We start from the raw sequence: 13,995 nt of genomic DNA on the forward strand, positions 1-13,995 counted from the left end.
CAACCAATAATCACTGTTGGAGTCTCTGGAGACAAGTTCAAGATTAATCATTATCTTACTGTGACCGTTAAATGATATATATATATTTTAAATACAACTTAATGCCTCTCACATCGATGTTTTTATTTAATATAATTATTCCACAATGGTTTATAAGTGACCACCATCTGAAACAGTCACCCTCGAGCCTTCACAGCGCCCAACCAGGGCTTTTGTTCTGAAATCTCTGCCGGAAGTCTCGCTGTGGACCCGGTGGCCGTTGACGGTCGTGTACCGCACCGACGGACGGGCTGAACCGTTAGCACTCGACGGCGAACCTCCGCAGCAGTTTAACCTGTCAACAGACAGATTTACCGTGATATTCACCGGGCTACTTACCGTCAGCATGTCGCACACCGTCATCACGACAACGACAACAACGACGAGGACGTCCGGCGACGGCGTCTTCAACATGGGCTACACCCGGACCATCCCGGGACTGCTCAAGATCGGACAGATGGTGAGAGTCGGTCCGACGGAAAAATAACAGGTTAACCCGGAGTTTGCACGGAGTTTAACCGAGTTTTACGGTAACCGAGTAACACCGGGTTCGTTCACACCGACTTACCGGGACAGGTTTAGCTAACAGACAGAGCCGTGAGCTTCGCCGGTAACATGGAGGTTCAGGAAAACTATTAAATTAACGTCTCTGCTGTTGATGTTGTCGGTGTTTTCTGTTCACGCTGCTTGAGTTTACTGTCAGCTTAAATAATCGATGATTACGTTATTATTAATTTATCAATTGATCCGACGATTAATCGGTCGATTAACCAATGAGTCATTTGGTCAATAAAACGTTAAAAAAAAAAAGAAAAGTGGAACACGCCCACCACAGTTTCCCAGGAACCAAGGTAAGGCCTTAAAAAGACAAGGCTGCATGTAAGGGTTATTTTCAGTGTCCGCCAGTCGGACGATTGTTTTCTTGACTAATTGTTAATTGTAAATTCTTAAAAAGTCAGAATTCCATAAAGGCCGAATTAATGTCTTCAAATCGAAGCCCAAAGATATTTCATTTACCATCATATAAGACGATGAAAATCCGCCAATCCTCGCGTTCGAGAGGCTGAAAACAGACTTGGACTTTTAGGTATTTTTGCCCAACCAGTGACTAAAACGATTCCTCAGTTATCGAAATAGCTGCTGATTAATTTTTTTTCATCCCCACGGTCATGGCATACAAACTAAACAGGGACCCACTTGAGAAGAAAATGGCTCCATAGCACTGCTAGTGGTCAAAAATATTTTATTTCCTAAAATGTTGAAATGTTCCTTTAACAAGCTAAACAAATGTTACGTGGTAGTTGTGGGCAGTTTATGTTACGTAGTTTCGGGCAACATGTAAACCGACGTATCCGGTGTATCTTCACAGTACATATAGAGAGAGATATAAACCGTGTGTATAAATGGTAAATGGACGGCACTTACACAGCTCTTTTCTCGTCTTTTCGACCACTCGAGGCGCTTCACACTACTGCCGCATCCACCCATTCACACACACATTCACACAGCTCCCTTTTCCGTACATACTGCGCTTTCCACACACACACACACAAACACACACCCACACACACACACACACACAGGCTCACACCCTGATCATGCATCAGGGGCAATCCACGTGCAGACTGGAGGAGCCGGGGATCGAACCACCGACCTTCCGGTTAGTGGACGACCTGCTCTACATCCTGAGTATATACATAGATAGATATATACTGTATGTATATATATATATAGCATCAGCCAAACCATTAAAACCATTAACTGGTTTTAATGGTTTATGTATACACCATTCAGCCACAGTATTAAAGGGGCAATTCATAAGATGTGGCCAACTGTCAAATAGGAAACAAGGAAATGCACTCTTTGGTCCCTCCTCCCCCCGTCCCCTTCCCCTGCGCCGAGGTCAGACCGGCCCTCGGCCAAACCAGGACAAGTCCCGGTGGGCCGCCGCCGCGTCAGAGGACTGTCCGAAAATCCATGAAGTTTTTACCGGGCCTCTCTGCGTCCCTGTCAGTCAGTGTAGTCCGGGCCTGGGCTCACTGGCCCATCACAGCCAGGTTTCAACCCTCGCCCTCACGTTGAGCTAACGTTAGCCTGAATGAACCTGACCTCAGCACAGGGCAGCTGTTGACATGTTGCCAACCCTACCTTCCAGTCTGATTATGTAGCCGGTAGGCTGTGTCCTTTGGTTACTGTTAGTCTGACGACACCCGGTCTGCCCAGTCAGAGAACCAGGAAGATGTGGTGGTGGCAGGAGTAGCGGAGGAGCCGCGAGAGGTGGAGGAAGGCGAGGGAGAGGGAAGAGCAGCTGGAGCAGCGGCATCAGTAGCCGAGCTCGAGGAAAGACGGAGGAATGTCGCGAGAGAGGACGACTGCAACGCGGGTTTATAGTCCGCTCACAGTTACTACTTCTTCGTCCTTTCACGTTGGACTGAGGGCAGACTGGACGCTGCAGTGACTCACTATCGCCTCTTGAGGCAGAAAGTGGTATTAGGAGACGGGACGGGCCGCGGCTAGCTGCTTAGCATGCTAACTTCAGTAGATACCTCTGCACCACGGTACACAGACGTCTCTGACATAATGTCAAAAGTGTTATTTCAACACTTTTTGTTGATATTTTTAGTTGATTGTTGAATATTTTAAACTAAAATACCTACATAAAACCGGTAAATGGTTTTCAGGGTTGGGGCTGATCGGTGAATGTACATTTCTCATGTCATCAGACTGACTAAGGTTGCCTTTTTTTATAATTTCTCTGCTTGTTTGAGACCATTTATGGTAATATTGGTTTGACAGGATTTTTGCAACACTGACGTGCTTTCAGTTGTGAGATATCTAATGTATAAGTCCAGTGATATTCAGTATTTCGCTTCTTCCTCTCTTCCTGTCAACAAACCTCATGCCCAGAGTTGAACCAACACTGAATGTCTCCTGCTAATAAGCACTGTGTGTATATCATAGCCTGATATATCATATTCCTCTGAGCCATACAGCCTCAGTGTCTCCAAAAACAAATTAAAAACACATCAGTGATTCACACTGTTGCACTGGGTTGACATGTTCCACCACGAACACACACACTGTGGTTTATTTAGACTTGGTCCCACACACACCGTCCTGCTGCCACAAATACTCACTGCAGCACCCAATGTGGATTAATCTGCATTGGGTGCTGCACATGGGATTTGTTGACTATAAGAGAAATGCGGAATATCCCTTGGTTGATCCTTTAAACTACAGGTGTTACAGGGTTCAGTATATTAACATTTGTTTTTTTTCCAGCTTGCTCTGCTCATCGCCTTCCTCTGTGTCCACTGTGCTCGGGGTTGGCCCAGCTGGGCAGCTTTCCAGTACTTTGAGGTTGTGACGTTGTGGTTCCTCATCGCCTTACTCATCTTCTTCCTCATGCACCTGTTCAGGCTGCAGGCAAAGATGCCATGCATCAACTGGCCGCTGACGGTGAGCAGGAAAAAAACCCCCACATTTACATCCTGCAGGTTAATCTTCTCACATTCTCTCATTATGCATTTCCACTGAACTTCTGCACCACTGATCTAATCTGTTTGATCTTCATTGTTAAAAAGCAGGAATTTATGTGATGTTTCATCAAAAACTTATCTTTGTAGCATCCAAAAAAAGGAAGAAAGGAAGCATCTGTAGTATAAGATGCAGGTGTGAACAACTAATTCTCGTTAGTTAGGTTTATATTTAAGATGCACGCGGTAGTTTTCTTTTTTATTGCGCTCAGTAACACACCGAAAACCCCACATTTCCTCTCAGCTCACCGTCAACTCAGCGGTGAACTGAGTTGTGATTAAAATGTCGTAAATTTGAGATTTTGGTTCAATATTACAGAATCAGCTGGTCTATCTTCAGGGTTGCCTCTGCTGGATTATTCAGAGTGTATTTCATCAGGTCTGCATCCAGCAATTATTAATTATTATTAACTACTATTGATTTATCAAGACTGCTAAATTTAATATGGAGAAGAAAAAGGCTTCGCACATTTTTTTTCCCGTTGCAGAGCATTTAATAATGAACCCCAGCTTTGACTTACTAGATTTTCATCAGGGAAAGTGCCATTGTTAATTAATTATTAAATACTTAAACTGGAGTGTCATCTGCAAATTAACACAAGTTCTCAGAGTGCAAAGGGATTCTTCAACGTGCATCTGTAGTCTCACCAAAAGTCCAAAAACCAGAAATATTTTAATTTTCACTGATATAAAATGACGTAAAGCAACCAAACTGTCATTTTAATAAGTGGAAGCAGCAAAGATGACAGGGACTTAATCAGTTATCATTTATGAAAAACGTCTTGCGAACAAAAAAGTCTCAAAATGAACTTTATAAAATCACTTAACTGTATAAAGATAAAAATGGTTGTATATTGTCTCCTGCTGGGTAAAAATATAATCATCCGCCTCTCAAAAAGTTTCGACGTGTTCTGATAAACGTTCAGCTGTTAGAAGAAGCTTGTTTCTGCTGTTTCAGGAGTTCTTTCATTACTCCGTCGGGACTCTCCTCATCTTCATCGCCTCCATCATCGCAGCGGTGAAGAGTTTAGGAGTTTCAGCGCTGACTGCCGGATCGGTACGTAAGCACGCAGACACCAAATATTTGAAAGTCTTTTTATAATATTTACAGTCTTCGGATTTATAGAAAAAATATAGCAAAGATTTATAGAAAAACAAACAAAGTTAATGTACTGTTTAATGCCCTTTGCATGTTACTTTTTAGGATGCCAAATAGTACATCTGCAAAATAACAGAAAATCAGTCAATCGTCAGTAAAAAGTGGACTTAGTGTTAAATTACTCTCTAAGAATTATAAGGCCATAATCTGAATGAATCTAGTGTTTAAGCATGATGCCGAAATCAAAGACAATAAAAGTAATGAAATAAAAGCCTTTGTACTAATAATATTCTGTTGACTGTATCGGTGTGATGTGCATCATGGCTGCTAATTTCAGTTTACTGAGAGGTTCGACAGTACATTTTTTAATTAGTGTTTTTTAGATTGTTTCCATCAGTGTTTTGGTACGAGAGCTTCTACAGTTCAGTACTTGACCTTTGATCTAACTGGCTTTGCTTTAGCAAGATGTTTCTTGTCTTCTGACTTCATGTTGAAACACCTCATTTTACGTCCTCTACGGATTCTGCTAAACAGCTTCTGAGAGCAGGACCCGAAGCTCCGGACTTTGAAGTTCTTTTTACTCTGGGGGATAGTTTTGTGTATGAAACATATCCACACACACACACACACAAACAGAGGAACAGGCAGCCATACTGTGTACAACAGTTTTGGGCTGCTGATTATGCTGATGCTCATTCATCTAAGTTGAAACAAGCAATTAACGACACGTTTCTGCTGAGCTGGATCTGACTTGGTCGCTCTTACGAGCAAAATGAAATGGTTCTTGCAATGTCTGTTAGTATTTTCATTTTGGTATTTGTTGAACTTCCTGCTGGTTGGAATGATGCAGTCATGCCTAGGTGAACAAGTAGAAATGCTTCTGAGGTTAAATTTATTGAACAGAGTGGGTTGGTTTCTGTGGTTACTGAAAGCAGAGGCAAACTAAACACTGAAAGAAAACTATTAAAATGCCTCTGGGGGTTGCCCCGTCCCTCCTGCGCCTGTCCCACTGCCCTGCCTCTAATTACAGAGGAAGTCACGTTAAATTCTTTACTGATAGCATTGTTGTTCTGAGGAACCAGTTGCTACAGAAACCTTTCCGGTCTGAGGTCTGCTTCTTCACCAATCAGCAAATCTGATTTTATATTTCATTGTTTTATTTAAGTTTTATTGAATACTGCAAGATCCCGTTGAGGAATAAAATTGTCATCGTGAAGGAAAACTGCAAAACAGTATCACACAAAACGTTGTCCACTTCATTTTCTTGATTTTAAGAACGTGTCAGCAAAGTAAATTTTGTCGTTCTGGATTAATACGTGTTGTGTTTTCATATTGACGTGGACTCTGCTGGGTTGATTTTCAGGTGTTTGGCTTCATAGCAGCATTCCTGATGGCCATTAGTTTGTGGACATCTTACAGTGTGACCTGTGGCTCTCATCAGACTGGTACGTCCCCTCCTGCAGCTGATTTTTTTTTAATTGAATGTATTTTGTTTAGGTGTGGAGAGACAGCACAGCAACAGGTCCTCGTTGCAGCTGTTAACAGCTTCACATTCATGTTTTCAGAAAAATTAACCTGCAAAATCAAACATTAAACAAACATTATCATAGAAAGTATCATGTAGACTTAAAAGAGTCGGAAGTCTGGAAGCCACAATAATCATTTCAGCGACGCGGCAGTGTGCAGAAGACAGTGATAAACTAGCTACCGTGAACAGGATGCGTAGTTGAATCACCAGCTGATCAAACAGAATATCAATCACTTAGTTCATTAGTTGACCAACAAAAAATTCATCTGCAACTATTTTGATAATCGATTAATTGTTTCATTTTTCTAACAAAAAAATACAAACATTCTCAGGTTTCAGCTTCTCAAACCTGGAGACGTGCTGTTTTTTTGGTGATTTAACAGTAGATTGACTGACTGGGATTGTTGGATGGACAAAACAAGCAAACTGAAGATTAGAGAAATTGTAAATGGCATTTTTTTCACTATCTTTGAACATTTATAGACTAATGGATTAATTGAGAAAATAATCATCAGATTAATCGATATTGAAAATAATTGTTGGTTGAAGCCCTGGAATACAAACAGAGCAACAGTGTCCTGAATAATTAAATACCATAATAACCTGCTCATACTGTAGCTTCACGCGGTGTGTTTCTATAATACAGATGTCGGTCTGTAGTTTTCAGACAGTAGCTGGATCTGAGAATAGAAAATAACCAATTCTGAAATGATCTGTTATTAGTTTACAGAACACGCTGTCAGTGCAGACCTGCAAACTTGTCACTTTCCAGAGAAATGTGCTGTTTTGAACAAAAGATATGTCACCTACATACATGAATCTAAAGGGGTTTTCGTTTAGGGGGCGTGAGGGTGAATGTTTGGATATTAGGGTGCCAAGCCCCCATGTTTTTGGTTGCTGCTGGATGATAGCTTGACTAACCTTGTCCAGATCAACTGAGCGAACTGAATTAAAGTGAGCTGACTTCAGCCCTGTTGGTTCCAGCAGTAACAGTGTTTGCTCAGCCGCTCTGATGTGCGACATCGTGGATTGACTGACGTCAGCTACCAAAGAAAACAGCAGTTTTATTACGCCACATTCAAATCAGCACCTACTAGGGACTGATGCTTTTTCAAGATGAAGCTGAATTAGTTAGGATGCAGTCCATAACACGATGTATTTCACTTGAGTTTGCAGGCCTGTTAAACCTTATTAACATGTCTCGAGTTTGTTCTACAAGACGCACAGTCTGAAACGGTCTCACTGCTGTTGTCAGTGAAGAATGCTGTCAATGCTATTACTGCTAATTAGCTGTTAAAGTGGAACTGAAAGGCAGAGTATCACGTTTTTTTTCGACACTGAACCAACTGTTTGTTTCATACAAGTGATATAAGTGATAGTCAGACACGTGAATCATATCCACATGATAGAAATTATTTTTACTGTAACGAGAGTGTAACTTTCTTCCTCCTTCTTCCCGTCTTCCCTTCCTCAATTCTTTTCTTTTTTCTCACTCCCTCCATCCCTCCTTCTCTCTCGCACCAATCCTTCCCTCCGTCCTTCCCTCCAGGCGCATCAGTGTAAAAAAGTGATCTGTATCGAAGGAACCAGATGGCCGTGTCGGCAGTTTGCTATGTCCTGGTCAATTTTCCGCCCAGCAACCACCTGGATAAATAAGACGACCAGATTATAACTCATACCGCAGAGGTAACAGAATTGTTGATCCAGGACCAGCCTTCATTTTCAACAATCTGAAACATATATATCCCTGATAATTACGGTAAAAACCTGAGAGGACAGTAGTCCATTATTACTCATAATTGATTTTTTTATTCCTCATTGAATCTTATCAAACCTCTGAAGTCAAATTTTCAAGTTAAAGGTGCTCAGTGTCACATTATAGCCATTGATTGTATCAGTAACACATTTGGTGCAAACAATCATTCACCATTTCCCATCATCCCTGCTGGTTCCCGCCCTGGCTTTCCCTCCCTGAAAAAGGTTGACATGTTTTAAAAATGTTTTTTCTTTCCTTGAGCTTTTTCCATTGTTTTAACATCAGCTATCAAAGATTTACAGAAGCTTTTAAGAAAGTTTAAGCTGCGTTAGCTTTAAAAGAACAGCGCCCTCTCCCTCTTGTCTGCCGTAAAGCAATCCAGACGATTTCCCGCCAAAATCTCACAGGTCTGAATGCAGCCACAGCGTCTCTGTGTCGCCCCTTTGTTGCATTTCCTCAGTGGTTTACAGTATCTAGCTTGATTTGCTCGATTTGTTATACAATGTCCCATCCATTCCAACTTTTTTATTCTACTTTGAAATTTCCTCAAGCTCAGTAAAAGCAGTTTGTGCCACAGATATATTAAGCTCTTTTTAAAATCACTTTTCTCTTGCCCAGCAATGAAATGATGCACAGTATAGCCCTGTTATGCTAAATTTGCTAGCACACTAAAAGATTTGTGTCCAAATATTGTCGTCATTCTGGTGCGCTAACAAACTTTAACAAGCTAATATTTACAGAAGATAGCCTGCCTGCTAATGACTTTGTTAGCTTGCTAAAACATTACTCAGGGGCTAACACTTATATTTGCTAAAAACCAACAGCATGCTAAAGATTTATGTGAATTGAAACAATGAAAAACAAAACACTAGCATGCTAACAATACAAACAAACACAAAAACCATGAGAGAGAAAGGATAAGTTTGGTGACAATCTATATTTTCCTTATTGTCAACAACCTCCATGTGCAGAGCAAAACCAACAACGAATTGATCTACAAACAAGTATGCCCCAAATATTGTCACCAACAAATGCACCGTTTCCTTCTGTTTAAGTAACGTTTTCCAAATACTACAGTGTCCAGCTCTTTTCGAATATTAAAAAATTTTAAACTATGTATTTGTGATTTGCTTTTGAAAATTTCCATCTTTCTCCAATGGGCCCGGATCTGAGAGCCACAGACAGAGGAGGGAAGTCAGAAAGTATTGAGAGATGGACTAACACACTGTTGGTTTGATTCTGCACATGAAATTTGGAGGTAATAACAAAAATCTATAATAATGCCAGCGATAACAGTGATTTCACTACTGTGTTAAAAAGAAAGCATGGGCCCTTGATATTAATGGTAAAATTACCATTAACTTTTACGAAAGTGAACTAAAGCTTTCTTTCTCTGGTTGGGGCAGTAACTCCCATGAAGCATCACATTAACTCTCCACAGTTAGAGTTTAGAGGACAGCAGCACAAATCCATTTGCTGTTAACTTCAGCAGCCGTGAGTTCAGTGTCAGAGGACTCTGAGCTGCGTTTATTACACCTCCCCTACAATACGCTTTCCAGTTTTTCCTATGACAGGACCTGTACGACTGTCCTCGGTGCTTTTAAAAAAACAAACTGTTAACCATTTTAATTTAAATTGAATCTGAATTTTCTTTCCATCACGCACTCGGAAGCACATCAGAAACGCTTTTAAATCATGCCAAAAAAGAGAGCAGTGTCCAAATTAAACTAAAAGTTGATAATGATTTCTATGGAGCCCGCCGGGGGGTCGTATGGGAGAGAAAATGACTGGTATGGAAATCTGTTTGTACGGATTTATAAACTTTACGCTTATATTAATATAACGTGCATGGATTAACAAAGCATACACGTAAAATAATTAAATGTACATATCTTACTAATGAAAATGTACACATGGATTTCTAAAGTTTATGAGAGATTATATGTACAGATTAATATGCATAAATGGATTGATGAAATGTTCGCATGGATCAGGAACATTTATGCATGGATTGCAAAACATGTTCGTATTAATAAAATGTACACATCCATTAAAATGTATTTACAGATTTAAAATGTACACATGGACGGATAAGACATATGCGTAGATTAAAAATGTAGACATGATCAATAAATTGTACACACAAATTAATAAAATGCGCCTACAGTTTAAGAAAACAAACACAAGGATTCATGAAAAATGCGTAAAGATGAATCAAATTTATTTGTGATAAAATGTATGATAAGAAAACGCAGAGAATAAATGGTACGTACAAATTAATAAAATTTGTACAGGTTAATGGTAATAAACCGTTTGCGGGAAAAATAATAAAATGTACAGACCTTAAGAAGAAAACATACGAAAGGAAAACTTCTCGTGGATTAATAAAACATGTAAACGGATTAACAAAATGGATGCATGAGTTGATAAAACATATGTACTGATTACTACAGTGTACACACGTCTTAATAAATCTACACATTAATGAAATCTGAGCACAGATTAATAAACCACATGCATGAAAAGATACTAAAACGTACAGACATTAATGATAACATGAAGACACGGATTTATGACACTTACAAAGTAATAAGCATTAACTAAAACATAAATATGGATCAATAAATGTACATACAGATTTAAAAAAACTTGCATAGATTAATAAAATGTAAGCGCGGATTCAGAATTTTGAAGCAAGACTTCTGGAATATGCATCTTGTTTTCAAAATAAAAGAGGGAAATTACAATTTTTCTGAAAAAGCTTGAAAGTAATTTAGCATTTAACTGTCATATCAGCTAAATGGAAGCACAGAGTAATAACTGGTGCCGGAAAAATTGTTAAAATACTATAAATATCCGGTATTCTGCACTCGATAAAAACTTAAAGCATGTTTGCCTTTGAACAGTTCTCTCTGACTGTTGAAGCACAAAATACATCACATAATACCTCTCCTGGCTTGTACTTTGTCCTTGCATGTTGTAGTATTTTCACTATTTGTCTGCCTTAGATTAATAATCTGTGCTTCCATTTAGCGAGCATAAAGATTAAATCACAAATTATATAACCCACATAAGCCACTTCTTCACTTACACTTTATTAACGGGTTCACACAAATTTCCACACATATGGCCCCCGGCTCCATAGTTTTCTGACCAATCACTGTATCTGGGCCACTAAACAGTTGTCTACTTAATGATACACGGATGGCTAGGTGTAGTGGACTAAAAGGAAGTTTGTGTTTTTGGTTCTACAAACATTTCTGATCGACCGGACATTCAGTTGAAGCAGAAGTTGCACCGCTACAAACTAGAAAAGGTCATATAAACTGTTATCCATGTTAAGTTAGCTAGTTTGAGGAAAATAAACATATTAGTTCAAGAGTGTTCCCACCTACTAAAACTAGAGCGGGGTAACTCTTGACATTTTTTCAGTAATAATGTGGGTATAATACCTTAGTTTGGTATCACTATCAAAACAATAGTTTTTTTGATACCTTACTTTGAGAAATAGAAATGTGTTTTTACGGCAAAACCCTTTTCTCACTCCAAATGTTAAATGTTAAGGCACAAACTGCTGTAAAAGAACTTTGTCTAAGTACAAAATAATAAAAGCAATTTTTTACTTAGATAGATCAGATATTAGCTTATCAAAAAAAGGAGGATCAGGATCACGAATCTGACCAGACATTTGATGCCAGCTTTCAGTACTTCACAGTTTTCAATACTCTGCTACGAACACAAAAAGTAGCTAGTCAGCTAATGCTGTTTACGCCTTAAAGTTCAGTAGCTAGCAAAGGTTAGCTTATTGATCATTTGTGTGGAGAATGATGTAAAACAATTTTTTACCACTGAGATGCACTTTGTTATTAAGTGAAAACATTTCTGCTAATTTTCATTCTATTCTAGCCCTACCTAACAAGCTAATGCTAGCAGTACTTGGCCTTATTTTTGATAATATTACAATACTCTTGCTTGCTAAATGGAATTACCATTGTGTTGCAGAAGTAGCTAACTTAATGTATGTAGTATCTTCACTGAAATGTTACAGTAAAAGTAAAGTCATTACATATGACATAAGGTGCCAATTTGATGAGGAGGAATGATTTCATTTAAATTTATCCATTTTAACATGTACATACGTTTTGAGACACAGAAACCAGTGCCATTTATACTTAAATTTTACCCAGATTTCTTTTTATGCCACTCAAGTTCACCAGTGAGCTAACCTATGGAAATTTCTGAAAAAATGCCGACTGAGGTTTAACTCAACCAGTCTAATCATTTCTGCCACTACATGGGTTCTGTCTCTGAGAAATGTTTGTAGAATTAAAAATCATATCCACGGATGTTTTTCTCCGGTTGCTGAAAGAAGCTTTATGAAAATCCGCGGGTGTTCTTTGTGATTTAGTGTGAAACTTTCCTGCCATTTCCTGTTTCAAAACGCATGATGATTTGAAACTGAACTCTTCTTTCACTCAGAGATGTTAATCCTCAGATTACTGCCTTACTGTCGATCAGATGCCAAAAATCTCAGTGTGATGCTTCAGATTTTGCATTGAATGTTTCTTTACATTTCCTCTGAAGCAGCACAGAATACAGAATGAAGGATTTATGTCTAATTGGATTAAAATCTAATTTTTCGCTTGTGGAAGTTTAGGTTTACTGGACAAATCATAATGGATTTAATTACAGATTATTGTCCTACTTCTGGTGCAACCCTTGAAGCCCCTACACACTGCGTGGTAAGAGAGCGGTCTAACAGGTTCACAGCATTTCTCACTACGAGACAGGTCTAATAAAACGGTCCAACCCGCATCAAGTATCGAAGCAGGTCAGATTGTGCGATGAATGTCCGGTGAACAGTTGTATTGCTGAATTCGTTACTTAATTGATTAGTCTATTGAAAGAAAGATAATTGGCAACTCTTTTGGTAATCAATCAATGTCCGTTTAAAAAAAAAAAAAAATGTATCTCATGATTGTCAGCTTTTACCTGCATCAGCCCAAATTCACACAGTGTGTCAGGGTCTTTACAGTGTAACACCCTGTTATAGTCACAACCTTTCAAAAGCTGTTTTCTACAAAGTAAAGCATTGCTGCGTTACACTTCCAGGTATAGTTTTTATTTTTTGATGGTCTAAGATTTTGAAATATGTTGTGTATTTGCTGTTTAACTGTACTTTATTTTATTTTGGGTGTAAATCTGATGACGTTAAAGCTTTATTTCCATTAAAGATGCACTGATAAAACTTCTTAAACGATGATAACGTTTTATCTGACCTCGGTGAAATGATCCGACCTGATGTTAATGAAAATCAGAAGCTAAAGCACTTGTTTATTATCACTGGACGAAATAATGTAGATCTTTTGAGATTTATTTAGCATACTTTGATTTGTTTCAAGATTTTGTATTTCTATCGCTGAACTTTTGATACCAACCAAGTATTTCCATCAGTATCTGCCCAGTATACAGTTTAGGTATCAAATTTGGATATTTTTTTATTGGTGCATCCTTTAATTTTGACCCTAAAGCTGGGTTTTTTTTCATTGCTGCCTGAAAGTTTGGTGTGGAACCAGAATGAATCTGGTCATCAGTGAGAGTTTGGCCCTTTTGTGTCAGTTTCCAGAAGGACATTTGCTGATAATATAAACTCTTGACAGCTCTAACTTTTAAAAAGCAGTGTTGCCATCCACTTTTCTCCTTTAAAAAAAAAAAAAAAAAGATTTGTACCACATGAAATTTGATAAATGATTCATTCTGGCTCCAGGCCAGACAGAACCAGACTGTTTACATTATTTATTTTGCCGTGTATGTATTTACTGATGCTTAATGATGCTACTATCACTGATGCTAAGTGACCTGATTTAAGGCTGTGTGTCCACTGGGAGATACAGAATGCTGGTAAATGTTCTGTAGTTTGGTGGCTAAGTACTGATCCAGGACCGCCACACAATGTACCATGATCTTGGACGGACATGTCATCAGTGAAAAAACCCAGAAAAAATGCTGCTCGTGAAGAATATTGGATTCACAAAAT

General features: G+C 38.9%; 2 protein-coding genes across 2 annotated transcripts in view; both read left to right on the forward strand.

The window, feature by feature from the left end:
- The first annotated feature begins 269 nt into the window (after positions 1 to 269).
- Positions 270 to 7,864, forward strand: cmtm7 (CKLF-like MARVEL transmembrane domain containing 7). The gene is made up of 5 exons (XM_040117316.1): positions 270 to 499; positions 3,322 to 3,498; positions 4,534 to 4,632; positions 6,038 to 6,119; positions 7,752 to 7,864. The coding sequence occupies exons 1-5, from the start codon at positions 386 to 388 to the stop codon at positions 7,763 to 7,765; spliced, it is 486 nt and encodes a 161-aa protein (XP_039973250.1). The 5' UTR covers positions 270 to 385; the 3' UTR covers positions 7,766 to 7,864.
- Positions 7,803 to 13,995, forward strand: part of nek11 (NIMA-related kinase 11) — an 80,815-nt gene continuing 74,622 nt past the window's right edge. Inside the window, exon 1 of the mRNA XM_040117312.1 lies at positions 7,803 to 7,888. The gene's annotated coding sequence lies outside the window, so the exon portion shown is untranslated. The remainder of the gene's footprint in view (positions 7,889 to 13,995) is intronic.

The sequence above is a fragment of the Xiphias gladius genome, chromosome 22 (assembly GCF_016859285.1).
Source record: "Xiphias gladius isolate SHS-SW01 ecotype Sanya breed wild chromosome 22, ASM1685928v1, whole genome shotgun sequence".
Taxonomy (NCBI): domain Eukaryota; kingdom Metazoa; phylum Chordata; class Actinopteri; order Istiophoriformes; family Xiphiidae; genus Xiphias; species Xiphias gladius.

Coding starts and splice junctions, on each gene's coding strand:
- cmtm7 (XM_040117316.1), top strand. CDS start 386: ATGTCGCACACCGTCATCACGACAACGACAACAACGACGAGGACGTCC. Junction 500..3,321: donor TGCTCAAGATCGGACAGATG/GTGAGAGTCGGT, acceptor TTTTTTTTCCAG/CTTGCTCTGCTCATCGCCTT. Junction 3,499..4,533: donor GCATCAACTGGCCGCTGACG/GTGAGCAGGAAA, acceptor CTGCTGTTTCAG/GAGTTCTTTCATTACTCCGT.